Genomic DNA, 20,009 nt, shown 5'->3' with positions numbered 1-20,009 from the left:
TTATGTCCTTATTTATTATGTGTATTGCTGTTTGACTGTACATCTGTCTGTGTGTGTGTCTGTGGGGGGGTGTCACATTCTCCAGAACTGGAGTTACATACAGTTGGGAGCTGCCATGTAGATGTTGGGAATTGAACCTGGGTCTTCTGGAAGAGCAGCCAGTGTTCTTAACTGTTGAGCCATCTCTCCAGCCCCACTTTGGGTTTTTAAGTGAGGGTCAATATAGAAAATTCATTCTATTCAGCAACTGGGAAAACAAAATCACATCCCTGTGTCCAGGCCAGGACTGCAGTGTGAACTAACTGCCCATCCTTTCTGTGGGTTCTCGCACCTCATGGCTTCTCATACGTACACATAATGAGATGTATGTTTTAGAGATAAACTGAGGCTGTGGGTTGTGGAGCCTTTTGCTTGGGGAGCCCAACTGTTTAACAGCCACCTTAATTTTCACGGTGGCTTTTGGTTTTCTGTTGTTGTCAAGGTCATTGTCTGTAATCTCTACTTGGTCTTCCTTCCATCTTCCTGTTCTTATTTAGTAAGTACACACACTCTTTTCTCCTCTATCTCTCTGTTGCTATTCTCTTTCTCATGAGTAACAAAAGTCACCTACCATCACTGTCATTATAATCACCACCACCATCACTACCACCATCACCATCATCATCACCATCACCACCATCATCTTCAGCCATGCCTTGTCCAAAGCTCACCTTGTCTTCGTTATTGATAGTAGCCACAAGTATCTCAAACCTACATTGAGCCCCTGCTGCATCCAATCCACTGTGCTCACACTTTCAGTCTATAAAGAGATGGGAGACCTGGTCACAGAAAGCAGATCAAGTAGTAATTCTGATGCCCATGGTGTCACAGAGTAGGGTAGACATCCTGTCAGACAGTTCTTAGAACAAGCGTCCAGTGAACTGTACCCTTGAGAAAGGAAAGGCATTAGGCAGAGTGGAAGGAAGGATGCTCCGAGTCGGCTCACCCTAACATATTACCCAGTTCCTCCCATTCCTGAGAACCCAAATAGTTATAGTTGAGCAGGGTTCAGGCATTGCGGTGACGTAACTAGCATCCCATATTTCCACTCCCCGATATGGCTGATTGGATGATTGTGAGGGTTAGTGATGGTTCCTCCATTCATTTTCAGGGAGTTCTGGCATGTCCACACTGAACCCAACCTCGAATCTTTGAGCCAAAACTCAAGAGGAAGCCTGGCCTTTGGCTCACCCCCAGAACTAACCTCATTCTCCTAGGACCCGAGTCACCTCTGGTCCCCATCACTCCTCCAGAGCCACATCTGGAAGGCCTCTAAACTGCACATCAATGATGCATTATTGATTAAGTCCGGGTTCGGGCGCTCTGCCCAACTGCAGCCCCAGAAACAGGTGTATCAGACTTTTCTAGTAGAGTAAAACAGAAACGGTGGTACTGCCCAGCATGTGGCCGCCAACTTCCCTGAGTCAAAGCAGGAAAGGAGAAGGAAAACAAAGGAGAATTTCCATGGAGAAGGGTCCTTGGCCAGAGACTTCTTAGAGTGCTTTGGCAGGAATAAGCCTGCAGTCTACTCTGGCTTGCGATTCCTGCAGAGTAAGGAAAGCCTTTCCCAGCTGCTCTCGGTTCAGCACCTACAGAACACACACCAGGTTCCATGTGCTCTGCCAGGCACTCGTGGTTGCCAGAGTGAGTAAGGTCCTCAGAGCGCTGTGGCTGGATGGAAGAGACAAGCGCACTGAGAACATGCCAAGATAATCCCATAAGGACCGTTACAGAGAAGAGCCAGGCCAGCCTTCCATTCTAGCATCTCTACTGAATGCGTGTAGAAGGTAAATGCGTATGAGTCAGGAGGGGAAGACACGGGACTGGGGTGGATGGAAAGATACAGAGGAAGCAGTCGGAGCTAAGTGTGGGGTGTTAAGCCCAACCTGGGCTGGGAACTCTGGGCACTGCTGGACAGCTGCGTGGCCCTGCCTCGCAGTGGCCAGGCCATGGAGATACAGTAGGCCGTAATTGTGAGCAGACACTCCAGTCCAGGACTGCTTATTGCATTGGGATTCTAGTGCAGTAATCCTGGGTATGGGGCCTAAACAAGGAGGAAAGAATGGGGTTAAAGAGGAAAGGAGGAATTTGGGAAATATCTCAGTGACAAATGTAGGGGTCCCTGAGGTTGTGTTTGTAAGACTTTGGAGAATTAAGAAAGAAGGGGAGTCCCCAAGGTGTTCCACTGATAGAACACCATTCGACTTATTTATTTAACTAGATTCTTCCCACATAGCCAAGTGTTACTAAGACACAAAGTCAAGGCATGTGTTAACCAGACTGCCGTGGCTTTGACCAGCACCTGAGAAAAATAAAGGAGAAGGCCTCGCTTTGGCTCAGGGTTCCAGTAGTTTTCCTACCATGATAGGGAGGCAGGATGGCCAGAATGGAGAAGGGAGGAGGAATGGAGGCTTCCCTTATTTCATTTGGGCCCCTCGCTTGTGCCATTCAGGCCAGTGTTGCTCACTGAGCTGGTCCCCCAAGACACACCCGGAGGTGCACCCAACCAATCTCCAAGGTACTTTTCACCCAGTCAAGATGACAGTTAAAACCAATGATGTTAGCAGATGACCAGCAATGTCGGATGATGTGGGAGAGGATCAGATGAGTTTGCACACACAAAGGATGACTGTTGTCTCTGAAATGCCTTCAGTCTGTGTTTGTGCAGAGGTCATTATGCACCTGTGCACCCCAATGTGAATTACACGTCCCTCCCTAATAACGAAAATTGAGGTCAAATACTTGAAAGTCCTACAGTTCTTTTCTATGGTCGTGATTCAGCCGTGAGAAAGATAAGTTCTCCACGTTTCATAATTTGATTGGCCGCACGATGAAGACTAGAACAGAACTGCCCATCCTTGACTTCCTTGAAAGAAACAGAGAGACAGAGAGAAAGAAATGGAGAGAGACAGGGAGACAGAGGCATGCACACAAAAAGGCATGCATACACAGAGAAAGACAGACCGAGAGAGGAATTACACACAAAGAGGGATGCACACACAGAGAGAACAATGTTTCTAAGCAGCAAGCTGTCCAGGCCCCTGGATCCCATCTAAAATCCCAGGTTAAGAACTCCAGACCATGGAAAGGCACGAGGCCCTGACCCCTGGCTGAGGAGCCCTTGGTGGGGGTTGGTCCTGGAGTCCTCCCTTTCTTGGTAGGTTGCCTGCATTGCAGTGAGCAATCCCATACCCATGCCCATACCTGGACTCCAAAGTTGGAGTCAGTGGATTTTTTATGGGAAGATAGAGCATTGGGAGGAGGACTTCAGAGGAATTAGAGGTGGGGGAGTGGGGGTGGATATAATCAAAAGATACCACGTGCACCTATATAATTCTCAAAGAATACATTATAAAACTTATTAGTAATTGTAAAACAGGGATCCAGACCATCCATTTGTCTGACCAAGACAGACTTCCTATTGTTTTTTTAAAATTACATGTATGTAATTTTTAAAAATTACATGCATGTACTGACTTGTTCTTTATTTCGGGAAAACAGAAGTTCGTGGAGTACTGTTTTCAAAAGTTTCTAATCAGCGTTAGTTACCATCTGAGCAGACAGACAGTGCTCCTTATAATCTTCTAGACACAAGCACAAAACAGTTCTGTCGTATAAAGGTAACTGAATTTCAGTTTATTTGCACGATGCCTAGATAACTTTGCATGTTACATTCTTACAAAGCAGGTCCATGCACAGAACCCTAGCGTATTTTTCACAATAAGAATGGACCTGATATGGTGCCTACCTGGGAGACCCAGGACCTCTCCTTGAGGTCGCTGACCTTGGCCACATATCAGCCCCCAACTTTTCCAAGTCATTAATCCACAGGAAGCCCCTTTCCTTTGCTCACACTTACTCATCTGGTCAGATTTTCCTCATGACATGGAAAAACAACATTCTGAATGTGTGTTTCCCCTGCTGAAGCCCACATGTTTGATAGAGATCTTTTTCCCAAGGTTCTGCTGTGCTTGGCTCTGTTTTAAGACATCTTTGACCTTGACATTGCTGTGTACCAGGCATACGGAAGCTAATATTTTACTTATTAACTAGTAAGCGCATTGTGCGCTTTAATAGCAAACCCACCTTCCTCCAGCTGGTATTCATATTCCCAGAGTAACAGCCATTTAGGAGAAGCCTTACTGCAGCCTTCAAGGTGTCACATCTCATTTGTGACTCCCTACACATCTGACTTAGTAGAGAGACTGTAATATCGCCTTCTGAGGAATACAGAATGACTCGTGTTAAGCACCTTGTCAAAGGAGGAACTGAATGTGGGCTGACAGGTGCCACATGGCCCTGGGGCCCTCCAACATGCATGCATATAAACCCATACGAACCTGCTGAAGGCAGGAAGGCGTGAGCTCTCGAGATTCCAAGGCTCTTGGCAAGCGTGGAGGGGTCCTCCAGGCAGAACCATCTGAATCAAATGTCACATCTTCTGGGCTTTCGTGATCACCTTATCTAAATATACACTCTTTGCTGTGAACCCTGGAGAATACCACACCCCCCCACACACACACACACCCTCACACACAGGGTGTGCTTTCCTGGTTTGTACTGAAACCTGTTTGCCTTATCTGACTGACTTAGAGCCCTTCCCGTCCAGAAAGGCTAAGCTCCTGTACCTGTGGAATGGCTTTACAGACGTGCAGTCATTTAACCCTTTAACAGTCCTCTGAGGAAATCTCCAACCTCTAGTCTTACTCTACAGCTGAGGTTGCTGAGGCTACCCCAGGTCAGGGAGGTTGTGAGACCTGGAGCTGGAATTTAATCTCAGCCTTGGCTTCCAACCACGGCCAACTTTGTTCCTTCCTGTGTCCCCTAGTTGGTGTGCCCTTCAATTCAGGACCGTTCTCTGGAAAAAGTGGCCAACCATCTCCAGAGAGGAAAGTAAGTATATGATTGAATGAGGAAGGAAGGAAGGAAGGAAGGAAGGAAGGAAGGAAGGAAGGAAGGAAGAAAGAAAGAAAGAAAGAAAGAAAGAAAGAAAGAAAGAAAGATGAAGCTAGAATATATCTTATCTTTTCACTTCCCTGGAAAGCAGTGGCATTGACTTTGCATAAAAGTGAGATCCCCTTCTCTGTTGAGACGTTTCTGATGTGCACTTTTAACGGATTTGCTAATTCCATGAAAAGGGGTCATAGTGTGTGTGTGAATATCATGAAGGCAGACTTATGGGGTCTGTAATCTGCCAGAGTTCACTTGTTCATTTTTAAAAGGTGTAGAGTTTGCCCTTATTTAGTCCTATTTGTCGGCTTTCCCTCTCTCTTTTTTTAAAAGCAAACCTTGAAACTTCAGCAAGCCAAGAAATACCAATCGCACACCTAAAGTGAAATTCATTCTGGATATTATGTAAAAACATGTATGGGAGGTCAAAGATAAGGAGCAACTGTTACATAAGGCGCCTGCTGTCCGAATACCTAAGAGTTCCAAGAAGGAAGAGATGGGAACACGGCCTGCCTTGACCTTGAACTTCCTGACTTGTGTTAGTTTAAGACATCCCTGTGGCATCGTTGAAGCAGAGCTGCATGTATAAACTTCCACTTGGAATTTCCCCTGTGAGTCTGCTGAGAATATAAATCAGAACCATATGAGATGTGTCCTAATCCAGAATGTAAAGTAACATGGGAAATGTCACCCCAGAAAGTACTCAGTGACATCCATTCATTAGGACATGCATGCTTTCTTTTCTCTTTTCCTAAGAACAAAAGCCCCAAGGGAAATGGATTTATTTTAAACTGGGGAGTATGGAAGCCTTGGATGATAACAAGAGAGGGTCTTAAACTAATGGCAGTGGGAATATTATTTAGCCACCTCAGATGTTTGAAAGGATATCTGTTGGAATTGTCAACTGAAAATAAAGATTTATTAGGAGATTGTGTAAGGGTAGACAAGATGATTCTGCTGGTCAAAGTACTTGGTGCTAAAGCCTGGCAGCCTGTATTCAATCCCCAGAGCTCTCAGAGGAAGGAAAGAACCAACTCCTGAATGCTTCTCCACATGTGTGCTGTAGGACACTCAAACTGTTTTTGTTCTTTTGCTTGAGCGCTTTCTCTCTCTCTCTCTCTCTCTCTCTCTCTCTCTCTCTCTCCCTCCCTCTCCCTCTCACATACACACACACACACACACACACACACACACACACACACACACAATCACAAACACTAGCTAAAATAATTGTTTAAGGACTGGAGAGATAGATTCTTTGAGGTTAAGAGCTCTCTGCTCTTCCAGGGGACCTGCGTTCAGTCCTCAGCACCTGTATTAGGCAGCTCACAGCCATATGGAACCCAAGCTCCAGGGGATCTGGTGCCCTCTTCTGGCCTCCACAGGCAATACACTCATGTGCACATTCATACACACATACACAAAATTAAATAAATCTTTAAGACTAATAAATAAATAATAATATACTTAGCCCAGATCTATGTACACATTTTTATAATAAAATGACAAGTAGCCGCATGATAACTAGGCACAGTCATCTCGAAGGGCATTTTCTATTCTGTTCTTTTCCTTTCATTTTTTTTCACCCTTTTGTTTGCCTTGTTACTCAAAGAGAGAAAATTGAAATTACCCCTCCCCCACGCCCACCTTCCTGGATTTGTTTCAGGAAGATGCTCAGCCTTCCCTGCCTACCCCTTCAGCCATCAAGATCCACAGAAGTCTCTTGCTCACTGACAGTAGTACATTGGCATGCAGCCTAGGACTAGCTTCCTTGTAGATTGCTGTCTTTATGCAGGTAAGGCAGGCACGAGATAAGGTAAGGCCTGTGATTGGGCAGTGAAAAAGTAAGGCGGGCACAGAGTTTTGAAGGGAGGAAAGAAAGAGGAGAAAGAAAAAAGAAGAACCAAGATCTGTGTGGCCTTAAAGGGTCACAGGTAGTTGTGAATATTTCCTACGGGATGGATTCCTATAGGTCAATTTGTCTTATCTAGGTGGGCGGTTTACATTAATATTAATTGGTTTAGGGGTTGGGGATTTAGCTCAGTGGTAGAGCGCTTGCCTAGGAAGCACAAGGCCCTGGGTTCGATCCCCAGCTCTGAAAAAAAGAACCAAAAAAAAAAAAATTAATTGGTTTAGAGTTTATTATGTGGATGTTTTGTGGGATGAGGACTTACTGATATAAATCTGATGGCTAAATTACAAGCTTATTGAGTTTTGACTTGAATGGGTAACCGGAAACTGTGACTATAACCACAGGGGGCGGATGCTGGGACTGTGAGCAGGGTCCTTGGCAAGAGAGTTACAAGATGGCGGCTGCAGGGCTCAGACAGTAGCCGTTGGCAGCATGGGATGGAGATTGGGAGCTTAGTGGTTGAGATGCATTGCTGACTGAGATGAAAATACCCTACAGATGCCCTGTGGCCCACCGGGGCTGGCACTAGTGTAGGATGGTAGTTTATTTATTTAATAATTACCGGTAGCTACACTTCCGGTCTATTCTTTAGTCTCTGGATGACTCGAGTCGGATATGCAAATGATAGCAATGCTGTGGAAAGAGTTGCTTCCCTGCATTGCTCGTGTCTGCACCTGTTCAGCTCAGACCTATTTTCCTTCTGGATCTTTTATATATGAAGTTGATTGAGTCCCTGCAGACAATACAGAAGCTACAGAGAGCCAACTGTATCTTCATTTGATGTTCAAAAGTAAACATTGTATCTTTACACAGCAATATTCAAAAATAAACATCGTATCTCTCCACAGAAGCACGCCTTACAGCATGGCTGTCTTTAAGGAAGTCTCGCTTACCATGCTGTCTGAGTATAGCAGAAAAATCAATGTAGTCCCTGGCTCAGCAGTCCCAATGGTTCTTTCAGCTTGCGCAGTGGTCTGGCTTAGTGTCATGCTGAAATCAACATCTCCTGTGTCATGTCATTGTGTCCCCTCCCCTGTTTGCTGGTGCCACGGTGATGAACGGAGAGCATTGGTAGTATTTTGAATTGTTGGTTTGGTTTACATTCATTATACTTAAGCCTTGGTTGCAGTGTCCATGGGTGAGCCCACATTTGTCCTCTGGCTCAAATATACTACCCTTCTATTAGACTCTATTTTAGGAAGAATACAAAGTTACTTTGCTACCTCTCCAAGTCTGTTACTATGAATGTTCTTATTTTAAAATTTTATTATTTTTGTTTCCAATGTGTATGAATATTTGTGTGCATGCGTGCGTGTGTGTACAGTGCCCAAAGAAGTCAAAAGAGGGTGTAGGATCCCCTGAGATTATAGTTACAGGTGGTTGCAAGCTGCCATGTGTGTCCTTGGAGTCAAACCCCATTCTTCTGTGGTAGCAGCCAGTGCTCTTAACTGGGGAGCCATTTCTCCAGCCCTGCAAATCTATCCTTTGTATGTGAATCTAGTCAGTATTTGGACAAGCATGTTAGCCAAGACTCCTCTCATAGTGACTATATGTACAAAGGGATATGTCCCTGAATGCTAGGAGTGGCATTGAGTTACAGTCCTGTGGAGCAAGGTGTGTTCATGGGTAGACCTCTGTTTAGAAGTAACTCTATCCTTACGTCGTCTGTGGGTCTGTTGTTTTCTGTATTGTTCCTGAGACTTTGGAACAAATGACAAAAGCCGTAAGAGTCCTTCGTAACTCTGAATTACCTGACATTCAAATTGAACTATGTAAGGGTTTAAGAGGCTTAAAAACACACTTATATCACCTGTAGATTACATCTATCATGAATTTGTGAGGCATTTCAGTCATCTTTTAATTACTATCTTTTAATTTTAATTACCACATGAAACAATGTATTGTCATGACATTTTCATACTTAGAGACACCGTTGGGTTTGGTTTAAAGTCCCTACTCCTCCTCCTGCTTTGCTGGTCCCTTTCCCCTCCCAAATGGTCTCCTGCTTAAATGTCATACATGTACGCATACACATTATTTATTAATTTAAATCTAGGTTTCTCCTCGGAGAAAAATACAATACTTTGAACTGACGTTAGTATCAGTGCACCATGTTCTTAGAACATAGGCTAACACAAGTCCATACTGTGTCTGTATCTGATGGAGAAAAAGGTGTGTCTCAGTCACTGTTCTTTTGCCAGGAAAGGATATCATGACCAGGTCACCTCTTGTAAAAGAAAAGATTTAACTGGGGACTTGCTCTAAGATTCCTAATGTTAATCCATTATCATTACCATGGCAGGAGCATGGTGGCACTCAATGCTCTGGAGCAGTAGCTAAAAGCTACCTCCTGATCCACAGGCAGTAGGAGAGAAGCTGGGTCTCTAATGGGCTTCTGAAACCTCAAAGTCCACCCCTGGCTTCCCACTTTCCCCAACAAGGTCACGCTTCCTAATCCTTGTAATCCTTTCCAAGAGTTCTGGTGCGAAACATCCAAGTAGGCGTGTGGAAGCCATTCTTACTCAAACCAGCACAGGTTCCATTGGCCCATGCATTGCCACCTCTTCAGGTAAAGCTTGGGCTCCTCCATCCCAGGTCAAGCTAGTTCAACTGTCACAACTCATTTATAAATTCCTTCTGCAAGGGAGTATTAACCAACAACAGCCTCTGCCCACCCCAAATCCCAGTACTTAGGAAATGGCTTCCCTTGGCTGCCTCCTTTTCCTCAAGGAACACAGAGGCGACTAAAGCAGCCATTGAAAACATTGGCAGCTTCATTTCTCAACTCCTGCTCTTCTGCTCTGGCCTGAGTGGTGTGTATTTAGAAAATCATCCACAGAGCCAACACCACCCTCCCAAAGCTACCAAAGGGACACTGGAAACCCTTCGGTAAATATTTCGTTTCCATTCGAAACCTGTGCCAAAGGAAAAGGAAACACATACGCAGGGCATCAAGATGTTATGTGTAGCCAGGTAATACAATTATTCCTCAGTCGTACAAACATTTCCTTGGGGTTAATTGAAACAAAAACTGGTTTTATTTGATCCAGGTGTTGCAGTAGGAGAGAAGGGTATCACAGGTCTTAAGGAAGGAGCCAGGGGGTGTTCGGTGAGTCGAGTTCCACCATGCAGCCCTATAAAGAATGGAAGCACACAAAAACATGGAGGTCGCTTGGCATTCCTTTCTCCTAAAAATATCCGGGCTCTTTCTTTCATTCGTGTGGCAAGGTTTTCACGACTGTCGTGAAAGTGTCTGGTGTCTTCAGAGTCACAGAGCTGTGGAAGAGTTGAGGTAAACTGATCAGAGCTAGGATAACCTCTTCCAAGTATAGACATGAACAATATCCCAAAAACAGCTAAAAGAGGAGTTCGAGTCCCTAAGTACAGGCATACGTTCATATATTTATAGGTGAGCTTCAAGGACTTGAGAGACGACTCAGCAGTTAAGAGCAATGGCTGCTCGTGCAGAGGACCCAGGTTTGGTTCCCAGCACCAGTATGGCAGCTTGCAACCATCCGTATCTGTAGTTCCCAGGGGTCTGATTCCGCTTGAAACACCTGTGTTCAAAAGCACGCGCGCGCACACACACACATACATACATACACACACACACATTTACACACACACATGCACACTTACACATAAATAAAAATAAACATTTTAAATGCTTTTTAAAGCGCGTAGGATGAAAGACTGGCTCTTAGGAAGCAAGAAAGCACCAACCCAGCATTTACAACTGGGTAGGAGCTGTCAAAGCCGCTCCAGTACACAGTTTAGACCTCCTGCTAGGGAGCCAGCATGTAGTCAGCTCCTGTAGGTTCTTCTTCACCTTTCTAGAAAAAGATAGAGAAGATGACTAGAGGGAAAGACAGTCTCCAAACTCAGGCGGAGGATTAGTAGAGCCCTGTCATCATGGTGGGTTAATATTCAGGGCCCTTTAGCCGACCCCTGCAAATTCTGGTTTTTTGAACTGTATCAGCCCCTGTCTCCCTACTGGGCTTTCCTTTGCTTCCCCGACTCCATCTCGAAGACAGGCTTGAGAATCGGTGGTAATTGGTATGCTCACGACTTCAAAAGGCTGAGGATGTTCACACTCGTGTGACTACTTGAAGCCTTCCTGGGAAATACCACAAGGGCCTGAGAGGAACAGTCTGACCAGAAAGAAAGAGGAGAATAAATACCTCTGCTGCCCAATGGAAACCATGAGTCAGCATGATCTGGTCAGAAGTCATTTGGCTGCACAAGTGACGTATCTCCTGCTCTCCCCCTCCCTCTCCCCCTCTCCTCCCTCTATCCCTTCCCCTCCTCTCCCCCTGCCCCCTTCCTCCTCCTCCTCCTCCTCCTCCTCCTCTTCTTCCTCTCTCTCTCTCTCTCTCTCTCTCTCTCTCTCTCTCTCTCTCTCTCTCTCTCGGCACTGATCAGAGTGGGGAGACTGTACAATTTTAATCTCATTAGATACTATTAGGAATTATGGGTGTAGAGAGTGGTGTTTATATTCTCGTTCGGCTGCATCGGGACTTTGGGGAGCTTTGTGGTACAAATGGGACCTTTAACATTCCCTGAATTCACACAAGCTGGTGCAGTAGGCAAGGACGTGAATTTGGGAGAAGAAATAGTTACAGCTGTATTCACTCCTGCGCCACACCAGCAAGCCCTCAACTGCAGTTTCCGGTTGAGATAAAGGTTCCTGGTGTCTCCTGTGTGCTTCACGTAGGGAATGACAGCTAGCGGCACACGTTAGCTCTCTCGCAGGAGACGGTGCCGCTTCAGCAAATCTCTGACACCGTGGTGGAGTAAGACAATGGAAGTCTTATCCCTTGCTCCTTTTTTGTCCCGGTGGCTGATTTGCAGTGGCTCTGACCCCTTTGTCGTCATTCCGAGACCTAGACTGTAGTGACAACCCTACCTAGGGTTGCAGACTCGTGATACAGGGACCAGAAAGGGAAAATGGCGGGACAAGGCGACAACCCCTGAGGTTTGTTTTGGTTTTACTTAGAGTTCATTCCTGCTGCTGATTACTGGGGGAAGTGGGTCTTATGGCTAAGCTAACATCAGAGGAGAGCCACATGGCTACTGGAAACTGTTGGCTACTGGAAGCCTAAAAGGGAAACTGATATTTATGTGTATGCTTTAGATATATATTTGATTGTTTACTTAAAGGAAATAATACAGAAAGTACCTATAAAATACTTAATTCATAAATGTACGTATATTACAGATGTCATTACTATATGATGTGCGTCATATACACATGCACATGATTTTCTCAATGTGGATGAAAAAGGATAATTTAAAACAGCCCTATTTCTTAAAATATACTCACCCACCTTTTACTCTGGTAGAATTTATTTTAGTGAGCAGATTTGCTACTAATCTAGCTTGCAGATGGCATTTCAAAGCCAGGGAATGCTGCTAGCATTCGGAGGAAAGGGCTAAGCAGGGTGTGGCGGTGCACACCCACTCCCGGGAGGCAGAGGCAGGCGGGTCTCCGTGCACTTGAAACCAGGTCTACAAACCGAGCTCCAGGACAGTCAAAGCCGCTACACAGAGAAACCCTGCCTGGAGATGGGGGATGGGGAGGTGGAGAGGCTGGGAAGATAAGTTAAATGTGCTGCCTACTCTTACAGAGAACCTGGGTTCAGTTCCCAGCACCCTTAGGGCACCTCACAACGGCACACAGCAGCCCCAGAGGATCCAACGCCCTCTTCTGACTTCTGTGAAAACTGCATTCATGAGAAAAACACTCACACACAAGCACACATATATTATAAAAATAAAATAAATCCTCAAAGCAAAGAATGGGTGACGGAATATTATATCAGCAAGTGACCGTAGCTTTGGAGAGAGAAAGACACTCGCTCAGAGCCAGGGTCTGTTCTGACGGACTGGAATTAGGTGCCATCGAATAGCATGTGTCTCTGAACTCCCAGGTTTCACCCTCCTAGGGTCACTACCTTGCTGACAGAAGTGTGTTTGTTATGAACCAAGAAAGGGTTACTTAGAACTATGGTAGATAAAACAGGTGTTTATAAATTGACTTGACGCTCTGAAAAATGTAATGATTGGTGATCTTAAGTTTGCCCTAGATAACCTGTATTTTAGCTTGCCTTCATTACTTAGAATATCATATAAAGAAAATATTATACTGAAAAACACACTTGCTACACACACACACACATACACACACATACACACCCACACATACACACACACAAATACACACCCACACATACACACACACATACACACACATACACACCCACACATACACACACACATACACACACACACACACACACACACACACGAATCATTCAGGTATTAAAAACATCAAAACAAACTTAATACAGATTCACAAAAGTGCAGAAAAAATAAAATAATGGATCCTGACATCAGGCGAACTTGAGGGTGGAGAAAACTGTAATATGGTGCCTATACCTGTAATTTAGTTTATAAAGTCCTCCTGGGAGACGGATCTGGGGAAGCAGGAGCTCTGTGTAATCTTAACGAGCACTTTGTTCACGACCATACAGAGATGAGACGGATAGCCCGGCATTAACTCGGACAGAACCCGCCTCATATCTGACCAAAGAAATAAGCACTTAATAAGCAGGAGCCTTCGCTCGAGAAGTTCTCTGTAAAGGCGGAGGCGTGATTTAAGTAATGTATCTGTCATGAGCCTAACTCGTTGGTATGAATTGTCCTAAACTATGAGCCTGTTGAGATCTTAACACCTTCCAGATACCATAATCCTGGTAATTGGATAATTGTATTTAAGGAGACATAGCGCGGTAACTGAGCCATCCCTCACGGCTACTAAGATCTTTACAAACATGATGCACAGTATGCTTGCCCGTTCACTGTGAGGAAAAAGCCAGCGGTCCCCAAACCCACCTCCCTGAATCACTCTTGTCAAGGGGTTTCATGAACAATTAGGAAGTAGCTGCTTCCCACTGGAGCCAGCCGGTCTGTGAAGTTTGCAGGAGATTTGTAAGGACAGTGGACATGTATATGCCAGTAATAAAACTCCAGTAGTAAAGCCCTCAGTAGAGGAGCCCTGGTTCCTTCTCGACAGCCAGTTTCCTGATAATCCATTCTAATGTGGCCCTGGTTTGAATTGTTGGTTATTTAGAAAGACGACGTAAGGCCTTTGGGATAGCTGGAGAAGACTGTGTGTTACATACAGCACATTCCCTCGAATGTACTTAGAGCACTTAGCTCAGCTTAGCTGTTTCGATGGGAGCACCAGTTTAAAAAACACAGTAAGTCTGTAACGTGATAGGAACTCTGCAAACTCGTGCAGCAAACCCTTGGAGCTCAATAAAGCTCTTGCCTTGACTGGGGTCATCCTGAGTCTGGTACTGCCGACAGTTTGCACCTACGTCGCCAAGTAGTATCTCCTTTAAGCAACATTGTGTAAGTCTCCTCCACCTCCCTAGAGGTTCAGCTTTCTCCACTGTCAGTTAGCACCAGGAAGGACTTACTAAAGTGTTTTCTCTTGGCTACACTGGTCGTTATAGCCCACAGCAAAATACAACTTGGTGGTATTCCAATATCACATATTTAAGAAATCGTTCCCAACAAAGTAAGTTTCATGTTTTTATAAATAACATCATTATCTGGGAACATACTCACAGTGTATAATTATGCTTGTGAGTAGCAGTCAAGCTAAGATATTATGATGTCACTACTCAGGTGGATAGCATACATTAAATTATGTGTTGGTGATGGGACAAGACTTAAGTCTACTTTGATTGTACCTTTTGGGTTTTCTTTGATAATGTTTTTAAAACTGAAAATGTACAATTATTTTTTTTAAATTATACTATTCTATAAAAACATATCACCAGTCAGGTGTTTGTGTCTAGGGTGCCCTCGTTCTCATACCCATAGGAACATACAGCTTTCCAGCACTGTTGAGATCGTCCCCACTCCGAGAGGTCCCCATGTCCCCACCCCAACTAGGCCTGTCTCTGAACAGATTCCCTGACTCACTCTAAGCCAGAAGCTTAGGTGAGGAGTCACTTGGAGCACAGCAAAACCGGCACCCAGTGAGGATAAAAACAACTGAGCCAGAGCCCCTGACTCCCTGTCAACGCACAGACAGGTCACACAGGAGAGGACCCAGCCCCAAACAGATGCCGACTGAACTTTCTGCAGGAGCCAATCAGAAGCCTGCTTGCTTTCTGTTACTAAATGAAAAGCTGAAAGGCAAAGTTGTTTCCAGCCCCCAAATGCAGTTGACATGAAACCTTAGGGTTCGTCGGTCCACACTGTGAGAGGAGGAGGCTTTTCAGGAACACGGGTGATGTGTGGTTTGGGAGTCAGGGTGGTCGGTCTCCCTTAAACCAACCAGAAGAGGTTCCTCACATAGAAAAGAGGTTCCGCTATTAGAACTGGACAGTGTTGACTCATCCTCTATCCCTAGTGCCCCAGCTGTGTTCTCTGTCCTTTATCCCTTTATCCACTTGGGAGCCGGCTCTGTTATCTGATGCAGAAGCTTACGTCTGTTGGGTTCATGTATGCACAGGGCTTTGGGCAGCCTTCAAAAGAACATTGCACAAACTTAGGTAACCGCTGTAGAGTTAACTGACATTATTACCTGGAACATTCACAAAACCGATATGGGAGGAGCTGGGAACAGGGCTCCATTGGGAAAACACTCGCCGTGCATATTTGACCTCAGTGGTGCACACCAGCACAGAGACCGTGGAGGTGGAAAGGTCCCCAGGGCTGGCTGGCCAGGTAGTCTAGCTGAATGTTGAGTTCTTGATTCAGAGAGAGAGTCAGACATTGTCTCAAGCAACCAGGCAGACGAGCATAAAGAAAGGTCAACCTTAGACCTCCACATTCTCACACTTGTGTGTGGGCGTCTGCACACGCACGCATATGAGCACACATGCCCACACAGCTCCTCACTTAATTCTGTAAAAGTCCTGTCATGATACCTAGCCAAATGTATCACATTCTCCCCAGCAAAGGACAATAATCCCTTTGGTTTCTCTTCCCATTACTTCAGGTACTTGAGGTCTACTTCATAGACCATTGAACAACAACATCAAAAATAAACGAAATAATTCAGGAGTCCCAGAGGGCCCACTGTATCACCCTGGGGGTGGGAACCGCCTTTCTATCCCACGTGGGCACACCGTATGTGTTACCTGTCTGATAATCCCTTGGAAGCCATCTTAGTTATTGAATCAAAATCGTGGCATAATCTGGGTTTAGACTACAACCTGGATTTCAGCATCCATTGGGACTCTTGGTTCACGGGTTCCACCCCCATGGCATGTGTTCCTTTTTTTTTTTTCATCAAGAGAGTTGCAATGAGTTGATGCGTTCCTGGAGCGGCTACAAGGGCAGGTGAGGGTGTCAAAAGGGAACAAACAGAACAGTCAGATGTGATTTTAATGGCGCTGAATGCTTTTATACCATTTCTATACACTGATGGTTACGCATTAACACATAAATGTCCATGGCTTTCCTCACTGAGTATCATTTAAATCCTGTTAGATAGAGCCTTGTGAAATGACGCTGGCACTGTGACTTCCTTCTAATTTCCCTGTGTTTGGGCCACTGCAAGGGCCCTGCAGAAGCAGCATTTGTCTGAGAGGCATTAGAGGGGACTGTGGGTGAGCCAGAGACATTGTAAGACCCCTCTCCAATTCAGCTCAACAGTCAAAGTGAAATTTCATGGTGGGAATTAGACAAGATGGTCTTGTGGCTGGTTGGTGGGTTTGTTTGGCTCTTTGACTGCGATCAAGACTGTAGGCCACCAGCCATCACCCCCTTCCATTTTCTTCGTTTTCTTCGCATTTTCTTTGCCTGCCAGGCTGCCCGATACTGCAGCTTTTTTGTCCTTTAGATGGATACAGTCCCTATTGTTACATAATGACCATTGTCTCTTGATACATTCTAACTCTCCCTACTATTAGGGTAGAAATCTCGGCTCCCGGCCGGAAAAACCACAACAGGCCAACGTGGTTCCATGTGGAAAGGTTTAAGGGGAGAAGAGGAGTAGAAGAGGAGAGGAGTAAAGGCCGGCCATGTGGAGGGAAGTGGGGAGGGGAATGGGGAGAGAAGGGACAAAGGGGAAGAGGGAAAGAGCAAGAGAGCAAGAGAAGAGGATGAAGAGGGGGCAAACAGCCATTTTATAGTGAGTTAGGCATAGCTGACTGTTGCCAGGTAAATGTGGGGCGGAGCATACCTGGCTGTTGCCAGGTAACTGTGGGGGTGGAGCTTAGACGGAATACCAACACCTACTCTTCCGGTTTCCACTTACCTAACATATTAGTAACTTATCTCATAATAGTGACAAAATTCCTGAAAGAATAAATTTTAGGAAGGACCTGCTTTGCCTCACAGTTTGAGGGGAGCTGGCTTGGCATGGTGGGGAAAGGCCTGCTCATATCTGGACATTCTGGGGAGCACAGAGATCAGTAGAAAAGAGACTGACCTATAACCCTAGTGCCAACCCCCACTCCCCAACCCCCAGTGATCCACCCCCTGCAGCTAGGTCTCACCTCCTAAGGTTCTACCACCTTCCAAAACACTGCCACCACGTGGGGACCAAGGGTTCATGATCCCTTAAGGCACGTTTCCCGTCCAACCATAATGCATAGTATCGCTTTCCATCCTTCCATTTTAAACCCTATGTGCCCTTAAACCCGAACAAGTCCTCTGATAGGAAAGTATCTTACTGAATCTTCCTGGAGAACGAAAAGGGAGGGCGTGTGATAGACCTCTAGACCAACAGAAAGGCATTTGCATATGAATAGCGAGGTCTAAAAGAGCCTCTGGCAGTGGCTTGGTGAGTGGCATTTTCTAATTTGCTATTATTTACTCCCAGCAAAATGAGTATGAAACCTAAAAACCTCGTCCTAAGAGCATGGTTTATTTGAATGGCTGACGTAGACAGGTTCTAGCTAAGGTTTGATTATTTGTGTCTGGGCTGTGAACGGTATTTCAATTCATTATCAGTGTTCCTACTGGGGGAAAGGACGCAGTTTGGAGAGACTTGGGTGCAGTCACTCTGCCTCCCCTCCACCCATCCCTGTACCTGGCCATAGTTCTCAGTCCCAGCAGATTTTCTAGACAGATCCCGAGAGCTGTAGTTTCTCCCATATCTTGCTGTCATTTAATTCCAGGGGTTTAATGTGTTTCCCTGGAGTCCCATTTCCCTCCGAACTTCCGTATGCTGAAAAGTCCCTGACTTTTTGGGAGGTCTCTCTGGGTCTTCATTCCCTGATTCTCTGGGACTTATTTTTGCTGAAGGCTAGGTTTTAATCACAGTACAAACAAAAGTAAGACAGAAAAATGCACAGAATCGATGTGATCCACTAGAAAAGGCAGGATTCTTTGATTCCTTACCCACTCGTATAACTGAGCTTAAAGCAAGTCTGGAAATCTGTGTTCTGATTCCGGCCCTCTGTTTCATACCGAAGTAGGCAGCAGGTCTGCAGCGTGAAACTGGAGCCAGTGGTCCACAATGGTCAATCCACACAATCCACGATGGTCAGAATTAGCAGAAACTCCTCAACTCAGACAAAATCCAGAACTTGAAAGTTTCCCATCCCCGGGGTGGCAGCAGATAAGGATTACTGAAGGAAGGAAGCACATCTTTAGGGGCTAAGGTCTAGCCTTTGGTTTGTTCTTAATGTAAATTGAATAGCTTTATTGTGTCAAACGTGATGAGCTTTGACTGTGAGAGGGCCCAGTCCCAGGCCTGAGGCCCATGCTAGTACAGATGGTTTTTGTGCAGAGGACTCAAGAAAAGTCTTCACCACAAGTTCTGACTGACAAGGAAAACAAGCGGAAATGCATTGACCCGGCAGCCCAGTAGCCTAGGAGAGCTTTGGTTGGGACATTTCTCTAGGCTTCTTACTTCTATTTGGAGAATCTGAACTTTTGACAGATGAACTTCTCTTCCCTGGGCTGATGTTTATCTAAGAGCGTGGCGGTTGAGAAATAATCCAGAACTCACAAGGTCAGAGCATGGCCTGGTTTACACACTGTCCCTCCACCCATCTCACCCCACAGATTTCCTCAGGGAGGCGACTAGGTGGGTTGCTAGTGGATCCACCCCACAAATGCTCCCCCAAACAACCCACCACAATGGGTGTGGCCCTCTCCTTCTGGCAGCTCCATGGGCCTCTGGCCTCAGGATCCTCTTCCCTCTGCACTCAGTCTGAAATCATTCCAAGCTGCTTGCCCAACGAGCATCTTCATGCAGCGTACTGGGAATTAAAACTGCCAGTGAGGCTGGATTTTTGTAATGCCTTCGTTTGTGAGAAAATAGACTACCCTGTTGTGTTTTCTGATCCTGAATGAAAGAGTAAAGTAAGGTTGAATAAATAATCTAGGGCTTATCTTGGAAAGTTTTAAAGGGCCCATTAAAAAGAGGATTATAGTTGCTATAGTAAGCCGTTCTTCTCCTCTCTGGTCACCTAGTTTCTTGGTGCATAAAGACAGTATTTTTCCCTGTGGGACACTCGGCCTTTGTGCTCTGCCCCGGAAAGTTGGTTATCATCCATGAACTATGGCACCACAGAAATGACCTGAGCACACAGAGACTGAGTGCTTCGAGCGGCCTGCACCTTCTCTGCATCCTCCCTTCTGAGTAGGCTGACTGACGTTCACAAGGCTACCTGGGAGCAGTGCTGCCTCATCATGGCTCGCACAAAGCACACCAGCGGAACCGAGGTCTGGACGTCAGACTCACGATGCTCTTCTTCTTGTCCTTTTTAGAAATCGAGGCGAAGGAAGCATGTGACTGGCTGCGAGCTGCCGGGTTCCCACAGTACGCTCAGCTGTATGAAGGTATGTGAGCATTTCCCTCCGCTCTTTACGGAGAGAGCCAACCACTTAGACCCCGCCTGCTTACTGGGTCTTCACTCTGACTGCTGTGGACGCGCGTCCTTCCCCCTCAGCCTCGGCAATTCTAAACTTGTTCTGACGCAATTGGAAACCAGTTCCCCGCACCCACCATCGCCACCTCACTTACTGCTTCCCCCTGGAGATTCCTGTCTTCATTTTCTTCTCAGTGTCTGCCGAGACTCGCTTTCCAGAACTTTCTGCCTGTTCTTTCCCGTTTTGTCATTGTGCTCGG

At 45.7% G+C, this 20,009-nt stretch overlaps 1 protein-coding gene and 1 non-coding gene across 13 annotated transcripts in view; both read left to right on the top strand.

The window, feature by feature from the left end:
* The window catches only part of Stard13 (StAR-related lipid transfer domain containing 13), a 396,060-nt gene that overhangs the window by 314,862 nt on the left and 61,189 nt on the right, over positions 1-20,009 (top strand). For all 12 annotated transcript variants that reach the window (XM_017598426.3, XM_017598424.3, XM_063271572.1 and 9 more), the window contains 1 exon segment: positions 19,649-19,720. In XM_017598426.3, the coding sequence (XP_017453915.1) occupies positions 19,649-19,720 (72 nt within the window).
* On the top strand, positions 7,009-7,090 carry Trnap-agg21 (transfer RNA proline (anticodon AGG) 21). The gene has a single exon. It is a non-coding gene; the product is annotated as a tRNA-Pro (tRNA).

This window comes from Rattus norvegicus, chromosome 12 (genome assembly GCF_036323735.1).
Source record: "Rattus norvegicus strain BN/NHsdMcwi chromosome 12, GRCr8, whole genome shotgun sequence".
Lineage (NCBI taxonomy): Eukaryota > Metazoa > Chordata > Mammalia > Rodentia > Muridae > Rattus > Rattus norvegicus.
The sequence above is the reverse complement of the archived record's forward strand: the minus strand, read 5'-3'. Positions and strand labels throughout refer to the sequence as shown.